At 43.6% G+C, this 23,954-nt stretch overlaps 1 protein-coding gene across 1 annotated transcript; it reads right to left on the bottom strand.

Annotated features, from left to right (window-relative positions):
- Positions 1-743: 743 nt before the first annotated feature.
- On the bottom strand, positions 744-22,655 carry TMEM45A (transmembrane protein 45A; the record flags this gene model as incomplete). The annotated part of the gene is made up of 5 exons (XM_082245510.1): positions 744-1,020; positions 4,637-4,782; positions 10,432-10,616; positions 14,739-14,951; positions 22,466-22,655. The coding sequence occupies 5 exons, from the start codon at positions 22,653-22,655 to the stop codon at positions 927-929; spliced, it is 828 nt and encodes a 275-aa protein (XP_082101636.1). The 3' UTR covers positions 744-926.
- Between the last annotated feature and the right edge of the window lie 1,299 nt (positions 22,656-23,954).

Genomic DNA, 23,954 nt, shown 5'->3' with positions numbered 1-23,954 from the left:
ACACAGACATTGCACGTGATTTGCACCGCATTGCTGTGTGCATCGCATGCGAGGTCTGTGCGATGCAAATTCAGCCATATAGTTTGTATGGCTGAATTTGCATCGCATTCGCCCCAAAATGGTACAGGACCCTTTTTTTGGTTTGCACTTGAATCAGATCACATGGGAGTTCAGGATAGGATTCTTGATCTGGGGGTGTCAATAACTTTACATTAACACCCGCAGCAGTTCGAAGATGTCAGTCTAAACCAGCTGCGATACAGGTGCGATGCAGGAATTCGCACTGGATTTGCAGGGTTTCCCGCATCGCGCCAGTGTGACCCCAGCCTCAGATTTGGACCTGGAAGGTAATTTCTTTGCTAAAAAGGTTTAAGAAGTTAGTAAAATGAAGTTAGTAAAATGACTAATGTGCAACAGAGATTAGAAAAAGGGGTGTCCTATAACTGATACTTTAGGTCAGACTCTCACCTGAGAATCCAAGCCAATTGCTTTTTGTTTTTAAAAAGATATACCCCTGAAAACAATTAAAATTAAATAGAACATTTCATAACCTAAAGCTGAACAATAAAAAAATAAATTTTCTAAAAACGGTAATTGTACTTTAAATGAGATTGATAGTGTTCAGATGTTACCACTGACCGATGTCTAAGCATTCAACCATCACATATAGTTTTTCGCCACAGCAGAAGTTCACTGAAAGATCTATGATAGTCTTGTTTTACCATTAAAATATTGATCCCTAGTCCCCAGATAGATGTTATCCAGAAATGTGATAACATGATCTGTGTTGTATATACAGTGGGTGGAGTCAAGATTTTACCATTATTATCGGTACTTTTTTACAATATTACTTAATTTGGTCTATTATACAGTACAGATGATATGAAACAGAATGCAGAAATCCGCATAACCCTAAGCATGGTGTACTAGAAGTCATCCTCAGAGTCTTGATCTCTTTGCTGGCATTTTAATAGCTCCATTTCCATTGTCTGTGTGCTCTTCAGCTTTTTGTTAACCACCCTACAAGAAAGACACAGATGGTGATTTATAAAAGGTAACACGGAAACCCTTTTTGAGATTTATATTACAAGCGGAAGTAAAATGCTGGCCATAGATATCAGATGGTGATCAAACATGTATGCACAATCCCAACCACTAGACGGGGTTGATTTACTAAAGCTGGAGAGTGCAAAATTTGGTGCAACTTTACCCAACAGCTTCCAGGTTTTTTTGTCAAAGCTTTATTGAACAAGCCGACGTTAAAAGCGGATTGGCTACCATGCACAGCTGTGCCACATTTTGCACTCTCCAGTTTTAGTAAATCAACCGTTTCCTTTTAGATCTGTCCACACATTTGTATACAAACGCCCACCAAGCCAGATTTGTCCCAAGGGAAAAAATGTTCTTGGCTGAAAGCATCCAACATTTTCTTTAGGCTAGGTTCACACTGCCGCACAGAGCAGCTCACAGCAGGGGTCTGGTGCGTACTGTTCACTGTTTCAGGTCCGATTTCAGTGCAAATTTTTGGCTGAATTCGGACCTAAAACAGACCAGAAGACGCGCTGGATTCCTGTGCAATTCGCCCTGGAGCTCCAGAGATACGTGAACCACCTCCATAGAGAAACAGTCACAATCTCCTGACATGCAAATTGGATGCAGGGAAACCCGTATCCAATTCGCAATAGTGTGAACACAGCCTTAGGGAAGACCTGGAACCCTTTGTCCTGGAGGGCAAAAAGCATCAATTGGCCTTTTTGTGGTAGGGACAGATTTTTGTGGTTGAAGAAGAAAATTGTACCATCCACAGAGATTGATTGACATGGTGAAAGGTGGGTGTTACTAAAAAACATGGTTTATCATGATGAAATCCTTTTCACATCTTCCAGCATCAGATGTCTTTGTGACTTTTGCATTCTGTCACATGAAATCTCAGACCCCTAAAGAAACCCATGCAGGGATACTTTTCTCTGCCAGATGCTGTGGTCACAGTTCTGAACAGGAATTAGGTAGATATGTAATGCCCAGCATATGCCACTGATTGAGGGTCCTGCTCTGATCAATGTCTGATTGGTAAAATATCATCATACAGGTCTACAAACTCCACACATCATATTAGTAACCACCAGGAAGGGGGGCAAGTGCTCCTTTCTCTGTTCTCCTGTGATCCCTTCTATCAGAGGAAGTGCTGCAGCCATTAAAGACCTCACACACTTCTAATTCCCAACATATCCCCAACCTTGCAAATTGTTGCTGTAGCCAAATGTCATGGTGGTATGAGGAAGTACTTTAAAAAGTGGTTCTTCAGGCTGTAAACAAAAATTTTAAAGTCAGCAGCTAAAAAATACTGCAGCTGCTAACTTTCAAAAAACACACACTTACCTGTCCCAGGATCCAGCAAAGTCCTCACCCGACCCGGCTCTTTGCCAGTCTTCAAGTGCAGGCGCCGGTATCCTAACTGTGTGGCTCTATAGCCAGCTGCCCGCTGCGCTGCTCTCTGTGATTGGTCCCGCAGTCTCCTGGGACCTGTGAGGTGTTCCAAGAGGCTGCAGCGGGGGAGGATGGGGGGGGGGACTTCTGCTCAAATTTCAAAATATTGGAAAGGGGGGGGGGAGGAAAAGCACAACCTCCCCTTCTGGGTGAAGTTCTGCTTTAAATAGTCCCAGTATTTCAAAGCCTTTTGAAAGCTCTCCTGTAGAACTTGACTCCCTTACCCCAAATAGATGGCAAGCTCTTCCGCTTTCTGTATCCTCTATTACATCCTAATAGACACCAACCTTTTCCACCTTCTGTATCCTTCATTATACCCTAAGGGCCCTTTCACATGGGCCAGATTCGGTTTTTCTAAACAGGGGATCTGTCCACTGATCCCCTGCTAAGCTGAGCGGAGTGACTGGATGACAGGTTTGTGTCCGCTATGCTTATGCAGAGCTGACATGGACACAGCCTGCTCTGTTTTATGGACAGGCAGATGAAAATGGACTGGCTGTCTATTTACAACCGACTGCCATCTGATCTGATCGGGAAAGATGAAGGAGTACGGATCCCCCTTCCATTTGTTTTTGCCAGATCGGATCAGAGGTAGCTAGGTGTAATCAGCCACAATAAGTTTACATTTGACTGCTCAGAGGAAAATAGAGGCTCCAATTGGGTCCGCCTGAAAAACAGACAAGCAGACCCAATCAGGCCTCACGTGTAAAAGAGGCCTAACAGATACCAAACTCTTCCACCTTCTGTATCCTGAATTATACCCTAATAAACAACAAACTCATCCACTTTCTGTAACCTCCATTATATCTTAAAAGACACCAAACTCTTCCACCTATTATATCTTCCATTTTACCATAATATACACCAAACTCTTCCACCTTCTGTATCCTGCATTATACCCTAATATACATCAAACTCATCCACTTTCTGTAACCTCCATTATATCTTAAAAGACACCAAACTCTTCCACCTATTATATCTTCCATTTTACCATAATATACACCAAACTCTTCCACCTATTATATAATCTATTTTACCATAGTATACACCAAACTCTTCCACCTATTATATAATCCATTTTACCATAATATACACCAAACTCTTCCACCTATTATATCCTCCATTTTACCATAATATACACCAAACTCTTCCACCTATTATATCCTCCATTTTACCATAGTATACACCAAACTCTTCCACCTATTATATAATCCATTTTACCATAATATACACCAAACTCTTCCACCTATTATATCCTCCATTTTACCATAATATACACCAAACTCTTCCACCTATTATATCCTCCATTTTACCATAATATACACCAAAATCTTCCACCTACTATATCCTCCATTTTACCATAATATACATCAAACTCTTCCACCTATTATATAATCCATTTTACCATAATATACACCAAACTCTTCCACCTATTATATAATCCATTTTACCATAATATACACCAAACTCTTCCACCTTCTGGATCCTTCATTATATCCGAATATACATCAAACTCTTCCACCTTCTGCATCCTTCATTATATGCTAATATACATCAAACTCTTCCACCTTCTGCATCCTTCATTATATGCTAATATACATCAAACTCTTCCACCTTCTGCATCCTTCATTATATGCTAATATACACCACACACACACCACACATACACCACTGTTTGTGGATGAGCTGACCCTTTACATTACACACTAGCCCTAAGGAGCTGAGCAAAATGGGGACACACACAGACATGCTGCACTAGGTTCACTGAACCAACACATACACTGAGACCAATATAGATTTGTAAAAGATATGTTTACTAATTGCACTACAGAATGTGTATGTTTTTATTGATCATAGTTAATTAGCTCTGGAACAAATGAGAAAATTAGAGAGCTTATGTTGAATCAATATATTGAGAGGAGCTCTACTGCAACTAGCTCATTTCAATATACGTGTGCCCTTCTGATAAATGGCACACCACAAGGCAAAACCGTGTAATAATGGACTTTGTAAATAGCACTTCTTACTTATACCTAGACAGAGTAACCTAGGTATTATAAGACGCTTTATTATCCATTACATTCAGACTTTTGCTGATTAATAACCGTTAACGTCTCCCCTTAAAACAATGTAAAGGAATACTGCTTACCACATAACTACTCCATAATTTACGCCCACGATCAGAAGAGCAAAGGCGTAATGCCAGCAGTAGCACATTGTAATAAACATTATATTGCTGTGATCGTTCTGATTCCACTCAGGGCCACCACCAGGAGGGAACAGCACAAATCCGATCTGGAACACATAAAAACAATGCTGATTAGTAACATAAGATACAATGTTTCTTTAAAACAAACTAGTTACCCTATAATCTGGATCACTTGCATGAGAACAGTGGGCAGATCTCCCATAGCCAGCTCACCCTATTGGCCCACAAAGCAGCAAATCACACTTTTTGGCAAATAGGAAGGTTAGGGGAAAAGGAATGCATGGATTACATGGAGCCCATTGAAGAGAGACAGTCAATGCTACCATAGTAGAGAGACCTGGTTTTTCTGTGTACTGGGGTGGCCTGGCCATGAACTAAGGGCAGTACAGTGTCTTAGTGGTTAGCACCCCCAACTGGGGTCAAACCAAAATCATGACACTACTTGCATGGAGTTTTCCAAAGACACACTCATAGGTTAATTAGCTCCTTTCTAAATTGGTCCTTTTATGTGTATGTTTATGCATGTGAGTAAGGCTGGCCGTATACAGTGCAAATTTCTTTATTGCAACCACGGGTTGCAGGAAATAAATTCCCACAATTCCCCCATCAACACAGACAGTGCTGATAGGGGAAGCCCTCCTGCCGAGCAATTGTCTTCTCCAGGCGGAGTGGTGGTAAACTGTCCCTGCCGGGAAAAGACATTGATTATTGCTAGAAACTATAGCAGCCTATTCTGAATTAGCGCCAATTTTTTCTTTTACACATTGTCCTACACGGTGGAGACACCGAATAGAATTGGCTGCTTTTTCATTTTTTTTTTTTTTTAGTATCTATTACTTCACATTCACATTATCAAATACTATTTATCATCTTCTACCTCAGGTAGCGCATTGGTTACCCTTACCCTTGAATATAGCAGCCGCTAGCAATAATTGCAAGAGAATCCCGCAGGCTGGTTGTACGATCGGTCAATAAACGTGGTACATTCAGCCTGCCAATTATTGGTTAGAATCTTGGTCAGTTCAACAGGAACCGGCCAAGATTCCAAAATGTTAGTGGGTAGGCTGAATGTACCAAGTTGATCGATCTATTCAATTCGAATCATGTATGGCTGGCCTTAGAGATCTTAGATTATAAAATCCATGAGGGCAGGGAATGATGTGAAAGTTCAGTCTGTAAAGTGCCGTATAAATTGTTGATACTATATAAAAACCTGCAATAAATAATAAATAAGCAAGTGTAGAAGCAAGCATCTGGGTGTCATCAACCAAAAGCCAGTTTATATGGATTAATATGCACAGAGTTACAACAGATATTGTATTTGACCATTTGCAGGTCGTAACTGTTAAAAAAGCATAACACATAGGCATCGCCAATGCAATTCTATGCTTTTATGGAGTGTACAATACAGTGCTGCAATACAGCAGCTTGCACTACTACTGCCCCTGTATATTACCAGTTGGTAGGCACATATAATAGTGCTATGCAAATAATAGTGCTATGCAAAAAATAAACATGCTCTTTTAGTTTGTCTTTGCACAGGCTATGATGATGTCACTGCTACATTTTAAAGGTAATATCTGGATATGCGAAGACATTCAGTGCTTACAATGTGAATTTATATGCTTTATTGCTATTAAGTAAATAAATTAAAGTTTTTGTCTTCAGAGATCAGCTCTTTCCGATACATGTTAAAAAAAAAATACAAACAATGAAAAGTACCATCTTTACTACCTGAAATCACTAATCATAGTTTTCAAGTTTATATGTGGTATAACTAGCACATTTACATAGGGAGCGAGAGAAAATATATTTGAATAGCCTTATCTCTATCCAAACAAAACATTCAATGGCTGCCATTCATCCTAGATCATCTCTATTAACTATAGCCAGTGACAGTTACACAATTAGAACAGAAAATAAAACAGCATAATCAAGTGGGAATAAAATCTCCTGCTTCTCTATTCCCAAAAGAACCTAGACAGCACCTGATCCTGGCAGCTGCCAATGAAGCTTTGAAGAATGTGGAAGAACTGTTAGCACAGACACTACTGCATTCTTTCTAGTAAGTGCTACTTACTAGAGGCAGAGGGAGAGACTGCATACATCGTAATGACCACACGGGGGCAGCAGTGCTCCAACCAAAGTGAACACCGAGCTTTAAAAACTTGCAATTTACGATTTGCAATTCATCTAAAATCATAAGTTTTGGATAGGCTGGTGACTACATGAAAAGAAATGTGATGACCTTCTACATGTACTGAAAATGTAACTACTCGGAAAGAATCTTTTTTTTTTTTTTTTTATAAAACTATACCTACAAAATCGCACAAACACACTTTAAAGACTTAAAGAGGAACTATGAAAAAAACCCAAAAAAAAAAAAAAAAAAACGAATGCGAGCAGGCAGGCTCTTAAATGCAAAACAGGCATGCACTGTCTTTTTTTTTTGCAATAAAACAAACTTACATGCCTGTTCTCAATCTGCTGTAGAATGTACACTGAGCTCCACATGGGCAGCGCACCATGGTGCCGGCGATGGGAGGTGAGTTGTTTACGTTTTAAAGGAAATTGATACTGAAAGAAATACAGAGGGTGCCATTGTCGAACCTATTGCCAAAATGCTGGTTTCCTGGATGCCCCTGTCAGTAATTTGTGACACGGTTCTGAAATAGGCACACAGCTCAGAAATGTCAAAAAGAGGTCAGAATCCTTTTATAATACTTGTTCAGTCTGTGACCTAAAAAGTACCAAATCCATTGACTCTGCATGACAGCCATGGAAGCAGCATTTTCAGGAGGGAGAGGTCCAGAATGGCAGCCTCCATACTTTTCTGGGGCCTTCTGTTCAAATCTTAACTTAAATTATATTTGTAGCACACAACACAGGCTGAACACCAAGCAAACGGATACGCACAGAAAAAAAAAATGTGTCCTACCATAAAAGTACAGCCTAGAATTACAGTACAGAAGACTGGACCATGAAAGGGAGAAGATGCAGACCAATGAGCTCACCTCTCTCCCAGTGGCGGCTGGTGCTCAAAATTTTTTTTGGGGGGGGCGCAAATGGAAAAATGTAATAGGCATTGCTTCGCGGCAAAAAAACGCGGTAAAAAAATTGAGTGACTTTAAGGTCACACAAGTGTGAAAGGGCCCTTCAGTAATCAAGGTATTCCCTGCTATTGCAGTACCACCCCCCCCCCCCCCCCCCCCCCAGCCTGGCATGGATCACAAGCTTCCTTCCACAGGTTCTTGAATTCTGCTGAGCAACTCAATGATTTTCCCAGCAGCTCTCTGCCCCTGCAATGCTGTGCCTGTAGTAGGTAGATGACAGAGGCACACACACAGCTCTAAGGTTGGTGCAGGGCATCTGGACCTGGCACTGGGCACCTGGCACTACCTTCACCCAGCTAGACCAGTCCAGTCTCCTCCCAGTTCACCACCTTTACTAGATCACTGGTGCTCCCCCATCCTTGTCCAGATTGCTGTTTAGCATTGCATCCCTGCAACAGGTAAGCCTATTGCATGCATGTGATCTCCAGTGACCCCGTAGCAGGCAGTGCTAGCTGTGATATTGATCCCCTGGTAGTCAGGGCAGCAATCAGAAATTTTGGGGCCCCCTACACAGCTTTAGGCCTTGACCCCCCCCCCCCCCTCAGGGCATGACCACCAAAATTCCCCAGGACCCACCCACTGTCTATACCAACAAATCCTTCAATACATCCACTTTTAATTTAACACTCTTACAATATAATATATAAAAATTAAAAGTGTATTCCAAGTCATCGGTGCTTTCAAGATTTAACAGTGGTGAAATATATTTTGGCAGAAACATATGAAGCCTGCCACCACGACAAGATAGACTGTTTTGAGCAGAACCCTACATTAACATTAGCTGTACTACCTTTTCAATGCCCCTGACACCTACCGCCCTCTATATAACACCCTCCGACACAATGACTTCTAAAAAAGTCTACCTGAAACCTACCGGCCTCTATATAAGACCCCGGGACACCTACCAACCTCTATAGTAGACCTGTGGACACCTACCAACCTCAGATACCAACCTCTGTATAAGCCCTCCAAATATCTACCAGCCTGTATATAAGACCCCCCGACACTCACATCTATATAAGACTACAGACACCTACCTACCAGACCCCTGACACCCTACCTACCTCTTTAAAAGACTCCAGACACCCAACTACCTCTATATAGGACCCACTGACTCCCATAAATTTATAGATCCCCCATCACCATGAAGTGCAGGGAGGTAATTAGAGGGGCCCCTCTGTCCCATGCAGGAATACTGACCTCAAGAGAAGACGACCCCTGAACAAAAGGAGTGCATGGGGGCAAATAAAAAAGATCCCCTCCCATCCATCCAGGAATACAGACAAATATAGGGATACCCCTATCCAAGAAAAAAGAAAACCCCTCCCCTTGCAGTTAAAGGAGTCGCTCAGCTAAATAGACTGCAGGGGGTGACCAGAGGGGACCCCAACACAGACCCCCCTCTGCCCACCCACCTCCAGGAGAAGGACACCCTCATTTAGGAGGAATGCAGAAGAGTAATCAGAGGGGACCCCACAAATACCTCTGCCACCCTTCTCCAGTAAAATAAGACACCCAGCTAGGACCACTGCAGGGGTAATCAGGGAGACCCCCCACACATCCCCCCCCCCCCACGCTCAACCTTCTCCAAAAAAAGGAAACCCCCCCCTAGCTAGGAGGATTGCAGGGGGATAATCAGAGGGGACCCCCACACAAACCGCCCTGCCAACCCCCCTGAAGGAGATTACCCACCTAAGAGAACTAGAGGAGGTCTTTAGAGGGGACCTCCACACAGACCCCTCACCCACTTTTCCCCAGTAAAAGGAGACCCCCAGCTAGGACTGCAGGGGGGTTACCAGACATGACCCCAACACAGACTGCCCTACCCACCCTTCCCCAGTAAAAAAAGACCCCCAACTAGGATGACTGCAGGGGGTGATCAGTGGGGACCCCAAAACAGACCCCCCCTGTCCACCACCCCTCTAGGAGAAGGAGATCCCTAGTTAGTAGGACTACAGGGGGTGATCAGAGGGGACCCCAACACAGACCCCTCCTGTCCATCGTTCTCCAGTAAAGGGAGACCCCTAGCTAGGAGGAGCGCAGCCAGCTGCCTTACACCCCCCCCCCCCTGTTTTTAAACAAGACTTTATAATTACTTTATGTCCCCATTCATCATATGACTGTAAAGAGACGCTTTAAAGAGGAAGAAAACTTTTCTCTAATGTTTGTACCTATAGGTAAGCCTATAAAAAGGCTAACTGAGAGGTACTGTAAATATCTCCTAAACTTGCAGTTTAGGAGATACTTAATGTATACTGCACTGATGACGTCATTGTCGCATGCGCTCTGAAGGAACGGCCGCCCCGTGCCATTTCTTCAGAGCCCGGTGCCGAACCCGGCGGATCCCGCGCGCGTGCGCGGGAGTGATGTCATGCGGCTCAGGCCAGTCACACAGTCGCAGTCCGCAGACCTGGAAGGAAGATGGGCGAAGATAGATGTGGCCTCCAGCGGGGACGACAAGGGCTTCATTTGCAGGTAAGTGTCACATAATGTGCTAATATGTGAGGAATACTAGCACATTATGCCTTAACTTCACATGTAAGAAAACAAAAAAAAAAAAAAACCCCTGAGTTTATTTCCTCTTCAAGGCACAAGGTGTAACCCTGCCCACCCTGCACTTACCTGCCAGAACCAACTGCCTTGTAATATACACAGACTGCATCGGAAGAGCTCCAGGATGATATTTCCACGGAAGAAGACCTCTAGAAATATACACAACGCTCCACCAAACACCGCAAACAACAGGAGCAGATGAATGTGAAGGTCCAGCTCCTGCCTGCCATGGACATGATAGTAGAACAGGAATCCTAAATTGCAGAGAAAAAGCCTCTCTGATCAGAATGCATTTTACCACTACAGCGGTTGGAGAAATATATACATGCTGCAATCACTAGGAGATAAATCCATACTTATAAAAGACCAAACTCAACCATTGACCATTTTATCACAGAAAATAGCAATCTCAAAATAATTCTGCTATCCTAAACTTGGTTAATTAAAACTGAAGTAGGATTTAAAACAATTTATGCTGGGTTTACCTTTAATTAAAACTGCATGTTGAGGCAGTCACTGATCAAACCAGAGATAGAGGCATCTTAAGCTGGATACACACTATCCAACTTTTGTGGTTAGATTTCCTTCAGATTTACCTTTTCTATGTAGTGCAAGGGCCTGCCAGATTGCATACAAATTGAAAGTGTTTAGGTTTGACCTCATATTATATGGTTTTGGTAAGTCTAAAGGAAAAAGTCTTCAGAAAATCTAATAGTCTGTATGGCCCATAAGTTAATTTGCATATCTTATATTTCCCTTCAAGCATATCTAAAACCAAAAATGTAATATATTGCAGCTTTCTGGTCCTTAGATGTGGTGGCTGCATTAGTTTTCCTTTTCCAAGCAAAGCACAATTTCTGCCAGTACAGATATATACCTGCTTATCTTATCAGAATTCCAGTGTCCTTGTCACCTCCTGTGCACTGAACTGAAATATTAAACAATGTTATCAGTGTAGCACCCTCCTAGGTAGGTGCTAGGTAAAGCATAGTTATGGCCCTGTTCTGCTTATCAGGGGAGTCTGATCTCTTAGTTTAGCCTCTCACATGTTTCCAAGTGTGATTCACTGGGTCTGAGGGAGTGTCCCCACTGCAGCCAATGAGTGAGCTCATTGCACATTGGAGGAAACCTAGCCAGTGACACCCTCTGTTTTATGTCAGTTCAAGTGGGAGGGCATTCCTGCAATGCATCCTGGGATTGGACATAAATAGGAGGGGAGCATGTGACAGGGTGTCTTTGGGTGGGAAGCCAGGTCCCAGGAGGAGGGTGATGGCTGTCTCTCCTCCTGTTGCTAAGGAAGGTGGTACCGGCAGTCGGCCTAGGGACCAGGGGATGAGCTGTGCTGTGGAGGATCCAGTGTGTGCTGACCAATTGGAGCTGTGGGGCAGGATTCTTCTGGAAAACCAGTGGTTGCAAGTACTCAAGATCTGCCCAGGGGTCTGCCTAAGAAAGGGGACCACTCCAGAAAGGTCAAGGGGATCAAAGCGCCAGCTAACCCGGAGTGTTACAGTAAAGGGGTTGCCAAGTTATGAAGCCCTGAAGAATAGGGAATAAAGAGGATGCCAGAAAAAACACAGGATGAAAGAAAAACACATAATGAGCTAGTATGCATCGCATACTAGCTCATTATAAAATACTTACCTAAGAATGAAGCCCCGCGGTGCCGAATGCTTACCTGTCTCATGGGTGACATGTTCTGTCGCCCTTCTTCCGGGTTTGCGGCATCCGGCCATCTGATTGGCTGGAGCCGCAATGACGTCACTCCCGCGCATGCGCACGGGAGCCGACGGTAACGGCACGGGGCTCTGAAGGAACGGCACGAGCGGCCGTTCCTTCAGAGCGCATGCGCCAGTGATGTCACTGGCTGCATGTAAGGTAAATATCTCCTAAACGGTACATGTTTAGGAGATATTTACAGTACCTATAGGTAAGCCTTAATATAGGCTTACCTATAGGTACAAGTTGCAGAGGAGGATTTACTTCCTCTTTAATCTTTCACAATAAAATCTGGAAGCTGATTGGTTTCTATGCAGAGCTGCACCAGATTTTGCACACTCAATGTGTCTATTGGCCACAGTGCAGTGCAATGTGGTAGTTTGCACACCGTGCTGAAAAAAAGTACTGCACGCTGTAAAGTGCATGGTGTAACACCACAACGTGATGGTGTGAACTGGTCTAATAGGCATTTTGCGTTTCCTTGCACCTACTGTGAACAGGCCCCAACACTCACCATTGGTTGTGCCTCTCCCGCTTCACTATTATTTAACATTGCAGGCAGGCTCAAGACCAGTAAGGATACTTACAGTTTATGGTAAAAGTCAAAGTGTATGCATTACTTTCATCTCCTATGGGTCTGAATTTATTAATCAGCAAATGTCACTGGGATAGAACGGAAGGTAAATCTCCCATAAGCTCACCACCAGGGGCAGACTGGCAACTTTCGGCCCAGGGGGCAAGTACAAACCAGAGGCCCATGGTGCAGTGACTCAGCCCCCCTCCCACTCCTCCTCCTGATCCCCATTCCAAGCTGATGCCCTGTTCCAGAAACTCTCTACTTATCAGCTGAATCCAGGATTCCGGGTGGTTGGGGGAGCTGGGACAGCTCGGTTGGGGCTGGCCAGGGCAGAAGAGTCTCCAGTGGGGCACGGAACCGACCTCTGCTCAGACATAGTTTACACCATCCATGCTAGTGGGGGGGGTGTTGTAAGCTTGCTTTGTCCTGGTCTTCAACCCGCACTCAGGAATCCTTTAGGCATGTCTGTGGCACAAGCGGTGCAGTCTTTTTTTGGGGCATCAGAGCAGCCCAGGCGGCAGGCAATTGCCCCCCTGCCCCCTTGCCCAGTCCTCCCCTGCTCACTACACTTTACAATCTGACAGAAGAATTTCTGTTAGATCTACCAACCACTCTCTAAGGCCTTCCTGATTAGATCGTTTAGGTAGGTCCTAATATTACAAAGTTTTGGTAAATCTAAACTTGATTGTACAGTCAGATTTAAATGTATAGAGCAGGGATGTCCAACCTTTGGACCTTCCTTGGCCGCATAAAATATACTATCAATAAGGATAGCGAATGAGCAGAAAAAGTCGGGCAGATCACAAATTCATGATCACTGGTATAGGTAAGGTACCCGAGTAATCAAACTTCATTTTTTGTAATATTTTTTATCATAAAAGAGAGCAACATAAAACTAGTCTGATATTAGACACGGTTTTTGATAAACGAACACATCAATATCTGGTTGGATGATTGTAGTAGAAATTCTCAATGTGCTCATCAGATATTTTGGCTCTAAATTTGGCCCTTTGTGTGCTTCATTCTTGAAAATAATTGCTAAGAAATATAGGTGCTGCTGAAAACTGATGATGTGAAAAAGGTGTGAATAGGGAGATATGTTTCTTTGGGAAGATAAAACTTATAAAAGTCCAGTAAAGAGACACTGTCAAATTTGTCTTTGGGCACGCGTTTGCTATGTGTAAAGGCATTTAAAAAATAAATAAAAAAAATTTTAGATTTAAATTTTGTGTTGGGTCACATTCAAAGCCACCTTGGGCCACAGGTTGGACACCCCTGCTGTAGTATGAGATTAATAACACACTGAGGTTCTAACCCTTATTCTCTTTATACAATTGTATTTATTACCACGCTGAGGTTCTAACCCTTACCCTCTTTATACAAAGTTTTTTTTATTAAAGGTTTTGCTTGGAGTAAATGAAGCAAATCCATCGCTCCCTGTTGCCAAATTCTCTGGCCAGATATAACTCAATGCACATATTAAGGCTCCATGTACACGGGACGTTGTTAAAAGTCCCTTTGATTGCTGGAATTTTTAGGACGTTTGAAACGTCCGTTTGGTAGCGTTTGTACCCGCGTTTAGCGGGCGTTTAGCGGCGTTTGCGTTTAGAAGCGTTCCTAGAGGTCAAAAAAATTATTCCCCTTTAAAATGGAAAAACGCGAACGCTAAACGCGGGTCATCGCGTTCGGACGCGTTCAGACGCGTTCAGACGCGTTCGGACGCGTTTCTGCGTTTGAAACGCCGGGAAACACACGTTCGAACGCAAATAATTGCGTTCTAAAAACAGTCCCTGAACGCAACTGCCTGCAAATGACTGTAAACGACCTGGTGTACATGGAGAGATAAGATAAAATGTAGATGGGTTCAGGGGCTTCTGAAAAAAACGCCCAACTGCTCCTAAACGGCCATTTCCAGCGTCCCGTGTACATGGAGCCTTACTGAGCGCATCACAGGGCTGTGAATAGTTAGTGCTGCAATAGTCTTCACTAGAGTGAAGCACGGGACATTCAGTTATCCCCTGCCTAGTATATAACAGGAAGTATGTTCATATTACATATACTGGACAAGACTAATGTAAAATACCTTCAACAAATACAGCAATGGCGAGCATCATTCTATCCATGGCAACAGGAACAGCTTTTGTGGTGTGGGTGATGATATCCACCACCCCGGAGATGCCATAGAAGAAATACATGGTGGCGTGCTGCCAGTTCATAAGGTGGTCCCACTGCTTCTCTTCATGATTGTACAGCTTGAGGTGTGGACCATCCGGCACAAACTGTTCAGCCAAGATTCCTGAGGACAAAAAAACTTCATTTACAGACAAGCAGTGAGTTTTTTTTTTTTTATATATACACTCCACTTTATTAGGTACACCTGGCTAGTACCGGGTTGGACCCCCTTTTGCCTTCAGAACTGCCTTCATTATTCATGGCATAGATTCAACAAGGTGTTGGAAACATTCCTCAGAGACTTTGGTCCATATTGACATGATTTCATCACGCAGTTGCTACAGATTTGTTGGCTGCACATCCATGATGGGAATCTCCTGTTTCACCACATCCCAAAGGTGCTCTATTGGTCTGTGATCTGGTGACTGTGGAGGCCATTGGAGTACAGTGAACTCATTGTCATGTTCAAGAAACCAGTGATGAGATGATTTGATCTTTGTGACATGGTGCATTATCCTACTGGAAGGAGCCATCAGAAGATGGGTACACTGTAGTCCTAAAGGGATGGACATGGTCAGCAACAATACTTAGGTAGGCCGTGGTGTTTAAACCATGCACAATTGGTACTAAGGGGTCCAAAGTGTGCTAAGAAAATATCTCCCTTACATTAAAACTACCACCAACAGCCTGGACCATTGATAAAAGGCAGGATGGACGCCAAATTCTGACCCTACCATCTGAATGTTGCAGCTGAAATCGAGACTCATCAGACCAGGCAACATTATTCCAATCTTCTATTGTCCAGTTTTGGTAAATCTGTGCGAATTGTAGCCTAAAGCCCCGTACACACACGCAGATCGTCGTCATACAAATGTTCGTCTTTTCTCCCCAGGATGTCGGTGTCTGTTGAAAAGTGCAAAGACAGCACAAGGACAGCACAAGAATTTTGTCCGCAGACTTCAGCTGACTGCAGAAGTGATGTCATGTAATGGTTAACTTTCCCTGTGTTTTTTATTTTCTGAGCATGCCCAGTCTTGCAAATCTGCGGTCTGTCGGCTGATTTCTGTACTGACAGGCGAACAATCGTCCGTTCTGGTGTCTGCAGACAAAAATTTTCATGTTTGCAAGAAAGACTCTTGTCCGCGGATTGTGTGCAGACATCTGTCGGAGGCACCATACTAACACGCATACAATCGGCAGATCTTTCGTCCGCCGACGTTTGTATGACGATGATCTGCGTGTGTGTACGGGGCTTAAGTTTCCTTTTCTTAGCTGACAGGAGTGGCACCGGGTGTGGTCTTCTGCTGCAGTAGCCCATCTGCTTCAATGTTTGATGTGTTGTGCATTCAGAGATGGGATTTTGTATACCTTGGTTGTAACGAGTGCTTATTTGAGTTACTGTTGCCATTCTATCATCTCTGCCCATTTTCCTCTCACATCAACAAGGCATTTTCCTCCACACAACTGGCACACACTGGATATTATCTCTTTTTTGGACTATTCTCTGTAAACCCGAGATAGATGTGTGTGAAAATCCCAGTAGATCAGCAGTTTTTGAAAAACTCAGACCAGCCTGTCTGGCACCAACAACCATGCCACGTTCAAAGTCACTTAAATCCCCCTTTCTTCCCCATTCTGATCCTCATTTTGAACTTCAGCAAGTGGTCTTCACCACGTCTAGATGCCCAAATGCATTGAGATGCTGACATGTGATTGGCTGATTAGCAATTTGTGTTACCAAGCAATTGAACAGGTGTACCTAATAAAGTGGCTGGTGAGTGTATAGTACATCTCAGTCAAACATAGGATATAAAGTACACAAGTATATTGAAGGAGTATAGGCCTATCCATTAATAATATTCAAACCACACAATGCAAAAGGTGCCTATTCAACTGGACTCTAAGCTCCGCACTAAAATGTTAGTTGGATAAATTGCATCCTTGCCCAAGAGAATCAAAAACACCAAAGAACAAGCCAGGATTTTATTTGTGGTGGATCTGGACAATGGTCTGGGAAAAAAAAAAAAAACATTCTTTTTTTAAATCAGTTCACTGTAAATACAGGGGTGGATAAATTATATGTATGTCAGGAGCTAGTCTGTCCAATCCAGGAGCTAGCAGGATGACTTTAAGGAGCCAACACCACTGACAACTAGAAAAATAATAGGTTTCAGCTGTACCTTTTAAGGACCAATGGCTACCTGGCTTCTGGGATATGTCCAGTCCTGTGCTATTATATGCATATGTAATATATGATCATCAGCTCCATTTAGTGGCCATAATGTGGCATTTTCCTGATTGCAATTTTTTTTTAGGATATTCCTGCATTATGGCCACTAGATGGAGTCGACAATTTTTTTTCTTCTAAATAGACCTCATAGGTTCATACCTATGCAAAGACACATTTCTCTTCATTTAATAAACTGTGCAAGGAGCCGACTGCAACCACACATAAATCACCCTACTGACATTCATCCCATATAAAACAAACAGATTAAATAAACATGACTGTATGCTTTTCATAAAAGAGCCTTATCACCTTGTGTAAAATATTTCATTATATATACAGTATCGCACAAAAGTGAGTACACCCCTCACATTTTTGTAAATATTTTATTATATCTTTTCATGTGACAACACTGAAGAAATGACACTTTGCTACAATGTAAAGTAGTGAGTGTACAGCTTGTATAACAGTGTAAATTTGCTGTGCCCTCAAAATAACTCAACACACAGCCATTAATGTCTAAACCGCTGGCAACAAAAGTGAGTACACCCCTAAGTGAAAATGTCCAAATTGGGCCCAATTAGCCATTTTCCCTCCCCGGTGTCATGTGACTCGTTGGTGTTACAAGGTCTCAGGTGTGAATGGGGAGCAGGTGTGTTAAATTTGGTGTTATCACTCTCACTCTCTCATACTGGTCACTGGAAGTTCAACATGGCACCTCATGGTAAAGAACTCCCTGAGGATCTAAAAAAAAGAATTGTTGCTCTACATAAAGATGGCATAGGCTATAAGAAAATTGAAACTGAGCAGCTGCACGGTGGCCAAGACCATAAAGCGGTTTAACAGGACAGGTTCCACTCAGAACAGGCCTCACCATGGTTGACCAAAGAATTGAGTGCTTAGTGTCATATCCAGAGGTTGTCTTTGGGAAATAGAGGTATGAGTGCTGCCAGCATTGCTGCAGAGGTTGGAGAGGGGGGGAGGGGTCAGCCTGTCAGTGCTCAGACCATATGCCACACACTGTATCAAATTGGTCTGCATTGCTGTCGTCCCAGAAGGAAGCCTCTTCTAAAGATGATGCACAAGAAAGCCCACAAACAGTTTGCTGAAGACAAGCAGACTAAGGATATGGATTACTGGAACCATGTCCTGTGGTCTGATGAGACCAAGATAAATTTATTTGGTTTAGATGGGGTCAAGCGTGTGTGGAGGCAACCAGGTGAGGAGTACAAAGACAAGTGTGTCTTGCCTACAGTCAAGCATTGTAGTGAGAGTGTCATGGTCTGGGGCTGCATGAGTGCTGCCGGCACTGGGGAGCTACAGTTCATTGAGGGAACTATGAATACCAACATGTACTGTGACATACTGAAGCAGAGCATGATCCCCTCCATTTGGAGACTGGGCCACGGGGCAGTATTCCACTATGATAACGGCCAAAAACACACCTCCAAGACGACCACTGCCTTGCTAAAAAAGCTGAGGGTAAAGGTGATGGACTGGCCAAGCATGTCTCCAGACCTAAACCCTATTGATTATCTGTGGGGCATCCTCAAATAGAAGGTGGAGGAGCGCAAGGTCTCTAACATCCACCAGCTCTATGATGTCGCCATGGAGAAGTGGATAAGGATTCCAGTGGCAACCTGTGAAGCTCTGGTGAACTCCATGCCCAAGAAGGTTAAGGCAGTGCTGGAAAATAATGGCGGCCACACAAAATATTGACACTTTTGGCCCAATTTGGACATTTTGAAATAGGGGTGTACTCACTTTTGTTGCCAGCGGTTTAGACATTAATGGCTGTGTGTTGAGTTATTTTGAGGGGACAGAAAATTTACACTGTTATACAAGCTGTACACTCACTACTTTACATTGTAGCAACGTGTCATTTCTTCAGTGTTGTCACATGAAAAGATATAATAAAATATTTACAAAAATGTGAGGGGTGTACTCACTTTTGTGAGATACTGTATATTACCTTATCTTAAAGCAAAGCTTTACCCAAAAGGGAAAGGCCTCCTGGCACATTTCTTTTGGGGTGGGGGGATTCGGTACCTGGTTTTGACACATTGCAGAGGACTGCGGGACGATTCACAATGCGCAGCACAGCTTGCGCGAGCGCAGTGGGCAGCCGGTGCTGCATCCTAGGACAGGTGAGCATCTGTTTATTAAAAGTCAGCAGCTACAGTTTTTGAAGCTGCTGATTTTTTAATTATCACAAATATGAGTGGAGCTCCTCTTTAACCACTTTACCACCGGAGGATTTTCCTGCTAAAAGACCAGGGGTTTTTTTGCGATTTTTTACTGCGTGACTTTAACGGACAATTGCGCGGTCGTGCGACGCTTTACCTAAACGAATTTCACGTCCTTTTTTTCCCACAAGAGCTTTCTTTTGGTGGTATTTGATCACCTGTGCGATTTTTTGATCACGCGCTATAAACAAAAAAAGAGCGTAATTTTTGCAAAAACAACAATATTTTTCACTTTTTTTTTATATGAAATTCCCCCCAAAAAAAAAATGTAAAAATCTAAATTTTTTAAAATTTTCGGCCAATTTGTTTTACGCTACCTATGTTTGGTAAAAAAAAAAAAAAAAAAAATCGCAAAAAGCGTATTTTGATTGGTTTGCGCAAAAGTTATCGCGTTTACTAACAAAGGGATAACTAATGGCGCCGATCTGCGATTTTTTTTGCGGTACTGCGACATTGCGGCGGACAGATCGGACCCTTGACTGACATTTTTGACACTTTTGGGGGTACCAGTGACATTACTGCAGTAATCAGTGCTATATATATGCACTGTTACTGCAAAAATGACACTGGCAGGGAAGGGGTTAACAGTATTGGACAGGGAGGGGTTAAGTGTGTCCTAGGGGCGTGATTCTAACTGTGCAGGGACAGGTCTACTAGTGTAAAAACAAAGATCAACAGTTCTACATAGTAGAACTGTCTGATCTTCACTTTTACACAGGGAGAACTGACAGGCGGCTTGTTTACATAAGCCGCTCTGTCTTTCTCCCGCTGTACCGGCGATCGTAGTGTGACCGGCGGACATTGGGTCCGCCAGTCACACTCCCGCACTCCTCCGTGAACGAGCCGAGGCGGGCGCGCGCCTCAGCGGGCGCGCGCCCGCTATTGGCTCTAGAAGGAGTGACAGGCGAGCGACGTAGACCTACGTCACTCTGCCTGGCCGGGGCCGACTGCCGCAGTAAATATACTGTGCGCAGTCGGCAACCGGTTAAGCAATGACAAAGTTACCGCCGAACAAACAGGTCCATAGCAAAATTGTAATAATTGCTCTGGTCCATACGGGGTAAAAAAAGGATGTGAGAGGGGAAGTGTGTTTACATTTTAGGTGAATAATGATGTGTCCCTGCTCTTGTAGCCCCCTGGGTTATCTAGGAGGCTACAGGAGCTGGAGGTTGAACCTGGTGGAACATCATTGGGGGGCCGGCTGCTAGAACCCAGAAGTGACAGCCAGCTTCTGATGACACAGGAAAGGCCGATGGAAGCTTGGGATGTGACGGAGAAGTGGCACATTGCAGCAAGATAATGCAGAGTTGCTCAGTTTACGAACCTGTTTTTTTTTTTTAAAGATAACCTGGAAAAAAAAAGGTAAAAGGAGATAAAAAAAAATTAAAAAAAAAAAAGGACAGAAGGAGGTGTGAACATAGGTGTGCGCAGCCTATTGCATTAGGGTGCGCACCTCAGAGCTCAAATGCACTGAAGAATAGTAAACTGTGTTTACTATGCTTCAGTTTGTGAATGAACACAGTGAGGGAGTATGTTCATTTAGAAAAGGAAGGGGTTGATAAATTACATATTGACTAGCCCTTTCCCCCGCTCTCCATTCTGAAACATGCCCCACAGCAGCCAAGAAGGGAAGGGAAGCCAGAAGCACTGTGGAGGGGGGGAAACAGGGGGTGGGTGGAGGGAAGCCCAGGCAGTAGGGGGAGTTGGCACCGCACAGAGTGATTAGGGTGTGCCCAGGCACACCCCCTGCGCATGCCTTTGGGTGTGAAGTTCTTTAAGTGGTTCACCCAGAATGGGCATTCACATTTGGGAAGGTGCTTTGTTGGTTTAAATTATTAAAAGCTTTATATTTAATGGACTCGGATGAGATATCTGCACATATTTACAGGTCTTCTAATTTGTTCTACCCACGGGTTAGGGTCTTTTCACATGGGCTTTGTGCCCGGCGGACTCCATTTTGCTGAGCGGGGATCGATCCGCTGATCTACGCTGAGCAGGTGGATGACAGGTCAGTCTCTGCTCTCTGTGCTGTGAGGGACCTGTCAGATCCCCGTTCTCCTCTTTGGGAGATCAGATAAAAACGAACCACCTGTCCGTTTTCATCTGATCCTATCCGATCCAATCCAATCCAGATGGATGGAAAATAGGGTTTCCATTCGTCTGGATTTCACGCATAGGATCGGAAGTGAATAGCAGCAGGTGTCAGCAGAGATGCAAAAAACAATGTGGCGCTACTCCTAAAAACATCCAAAAGTAACTGGACTGAAAAGTCTGTACAATGTCCTAAGCCGCCAGGAAAGGTGCAAAGCTGTGAATCCGGGAAACCACCACCAGACACCCTGTTCACACCGCCTCTTACCAGATGGGGTGATCCCCATAACAGAGATCCAATGCGCCCAAATCTTAAGAAAGCCCAAGGCGATCCTCCTCCCGATGCACCAGGATTCAGAAATACAACCATGGATTGGTATGGAATAAAGAACAGAACACCATCATAGCGCAGACCATAATATTTTTAATCATAGCAAATAAGGATTAAGAACACTTACAAATTGCAGATAAAATCAAGCATCTCAGCAAGTTCCTAGTGCTCCTCTCCGTATGTCCCGCTATGCTCCACAGACCACCTAAAAGATGGCCGCCGCGTCTCCTCCGTGTAGGCGTGCGTCACCGCTGACATCCGCTGCCCCATAGAGGTGCATGGAGCATCTGATCAGGTCCACCTGAAAAACTGAGAGGTGGACCGGATCGGAAAGCCCATGGGAAAGGACCCAATGTGGGCTCCAATTTCTCATTTTACTAAACATAACAGAAAAAATACAGCAACCTATTTTGCAGCAGCAGAAGAATCCATGGCAGGACACCCAGAGCCTGGAACTACGGGGATCAGTCCTGCTGTCCCTGAGAAATATGGGACAATATAGGTTTAAGGTGAAATGTCTTCGATTCCCTTTACACAATATCATTATGACTGCCAAGTACAAAGTACAAAAATGAACAGAAGAGAGACGTCATTAACAGTTCAGTGTACAGCCAGGAACACGGCAATGCCTCTCCCTGTCCCAATGTACACAGCCCTTATCACATGACAATACACGACCTAACAACTCAGATTTATAGGCTCACGTCCGGTCAGCGTGACACAAACACAATGGCTTCACTTACCTATCAACGCAAAGATTGCTTTCACCGCTCCTTCAATCACCTCCACTCGCTGGAAACCAACTTTGGAACCAAACCAGCAAATCTTCTTATGTTTTCGGCAGGCATATTTCAGGGGGTATTTCACAGACCACCACAGGCCAAAGAGGAGGAAGAAACTTCCTGGAAGGGCATGGCCCTTAAAATTCGCCATCAATTCAGGATTTCAATTTCTGTAAAAGGAACAAAAAGGATTATATAAGAAAATCTGAAAACAAGAGCTAGTGAGGAGACAGCTGAGCATTATTTCCTACATTCTTGAAAAAGAGGGGGATACAGATACGCATTGCAGGACAGGACAGCCTTACATATTTGCATTTGTATCATAGGAGTGCATTTGAAGCCTTACAGCTCATTCACATGTGAGGTTGGGGGGAGGGGGTGCAGTAAAATCCTGCGGTTGAGCCATACTTTTAACACCCCACCCCTAACTGTTACCCCCTTTAGCTACAGAGGCAGCAAGCAGGGTGTACACATGCAGCGGCCATGATGCTTTGTAGGCTACAGCAGGCATTATACCCTCTGCCGCGTCAAGTGATTGCAATGTGCGTGGTTGCGGCACAGTAATGTGGTGATCAAGAGGTTAATGCAGGCGGTGAGGAGCTGATACATTGGGTTGATTTATTAAAGGCAAATAGACTATGCACTTTGCAAGAGCAGTTGCTCCAGAGCTTAGTAAATGAAGAGAAGTTCTGCTGACTTCCATCATCCAATCATGTGCAAGCAAAAATGCGTTTGTTTTTTTTTTTTTTTTTTTAATTTTCCTTGCACATGATTGGGTATTCTTTACAAAGTGAAGCTTTATCTCATTTACTAAGCTCTGGATAAAATGCACTGTGCAAAGTGTACAGTCTATTTGCCTTGAGTAAATTAACCCTTAATGTCTCCTCATCACCTGTCAAATGCTCTCTGAAAAGCGATCCACATGTGGATGGACAATGAGGGTGCTCTTATTGGACAGGGGAAGTCCGGTCTGGAAGGTAGGGGATATAAGAAAAAAAAAAACTAAAGATTACAGTATTCCATAGCAACCAACCTGAAATCAGACCAGTACAAGGTGGATTCTGATTGGCTGCTGCAGAAGTTTACATGCTGTACTACCTTTGCATTAATTGAAAAACTTTGTGTCGCAAAAGGAGTTGTAGCAAATTGTATTTCCACCACAAAACAAAAGCGTTAACAGTCCCCAATTCCTCTTCTGAGCGAACAGCACTGGCTATATGAAAATAATTGTTGCTTAACAACTCTTTACAACAAATGCAAACTTTGAACATAAATTAGGATCTATAAAAAGCTTATCTCAGGCTAATAAAACAGGAAATCCATATTGTCTCATCCCTTTTACTGCTACAAATTACCTATACATGTGCTGATCAAAGAGCAGCTGGGAGCTCAGGAAGAATGGTTCTCAGTAATGAGCTGCAAACATCACTTGGGGAATACAGAGAGAGAG

The sequence above is a fragment of the Pelophylax lessonae genome (genome assembly GCF_965119305.1).
Source record: "Pelophylax lessonae genome assembly, chromosome: 2".
NCBI classification, from domain to species: domain Eukaryota; kingdom Metazoa; phylum Chordata; class Amphibia; order Anura; family Ranidae; genus Pelophylax; species Pelophylax lessonae.
The sequence above is the reverse complement of the archived record's forward strand: the minus strand, read 5'-3'. Positions and strand labels throughout refer to the sequence as shown.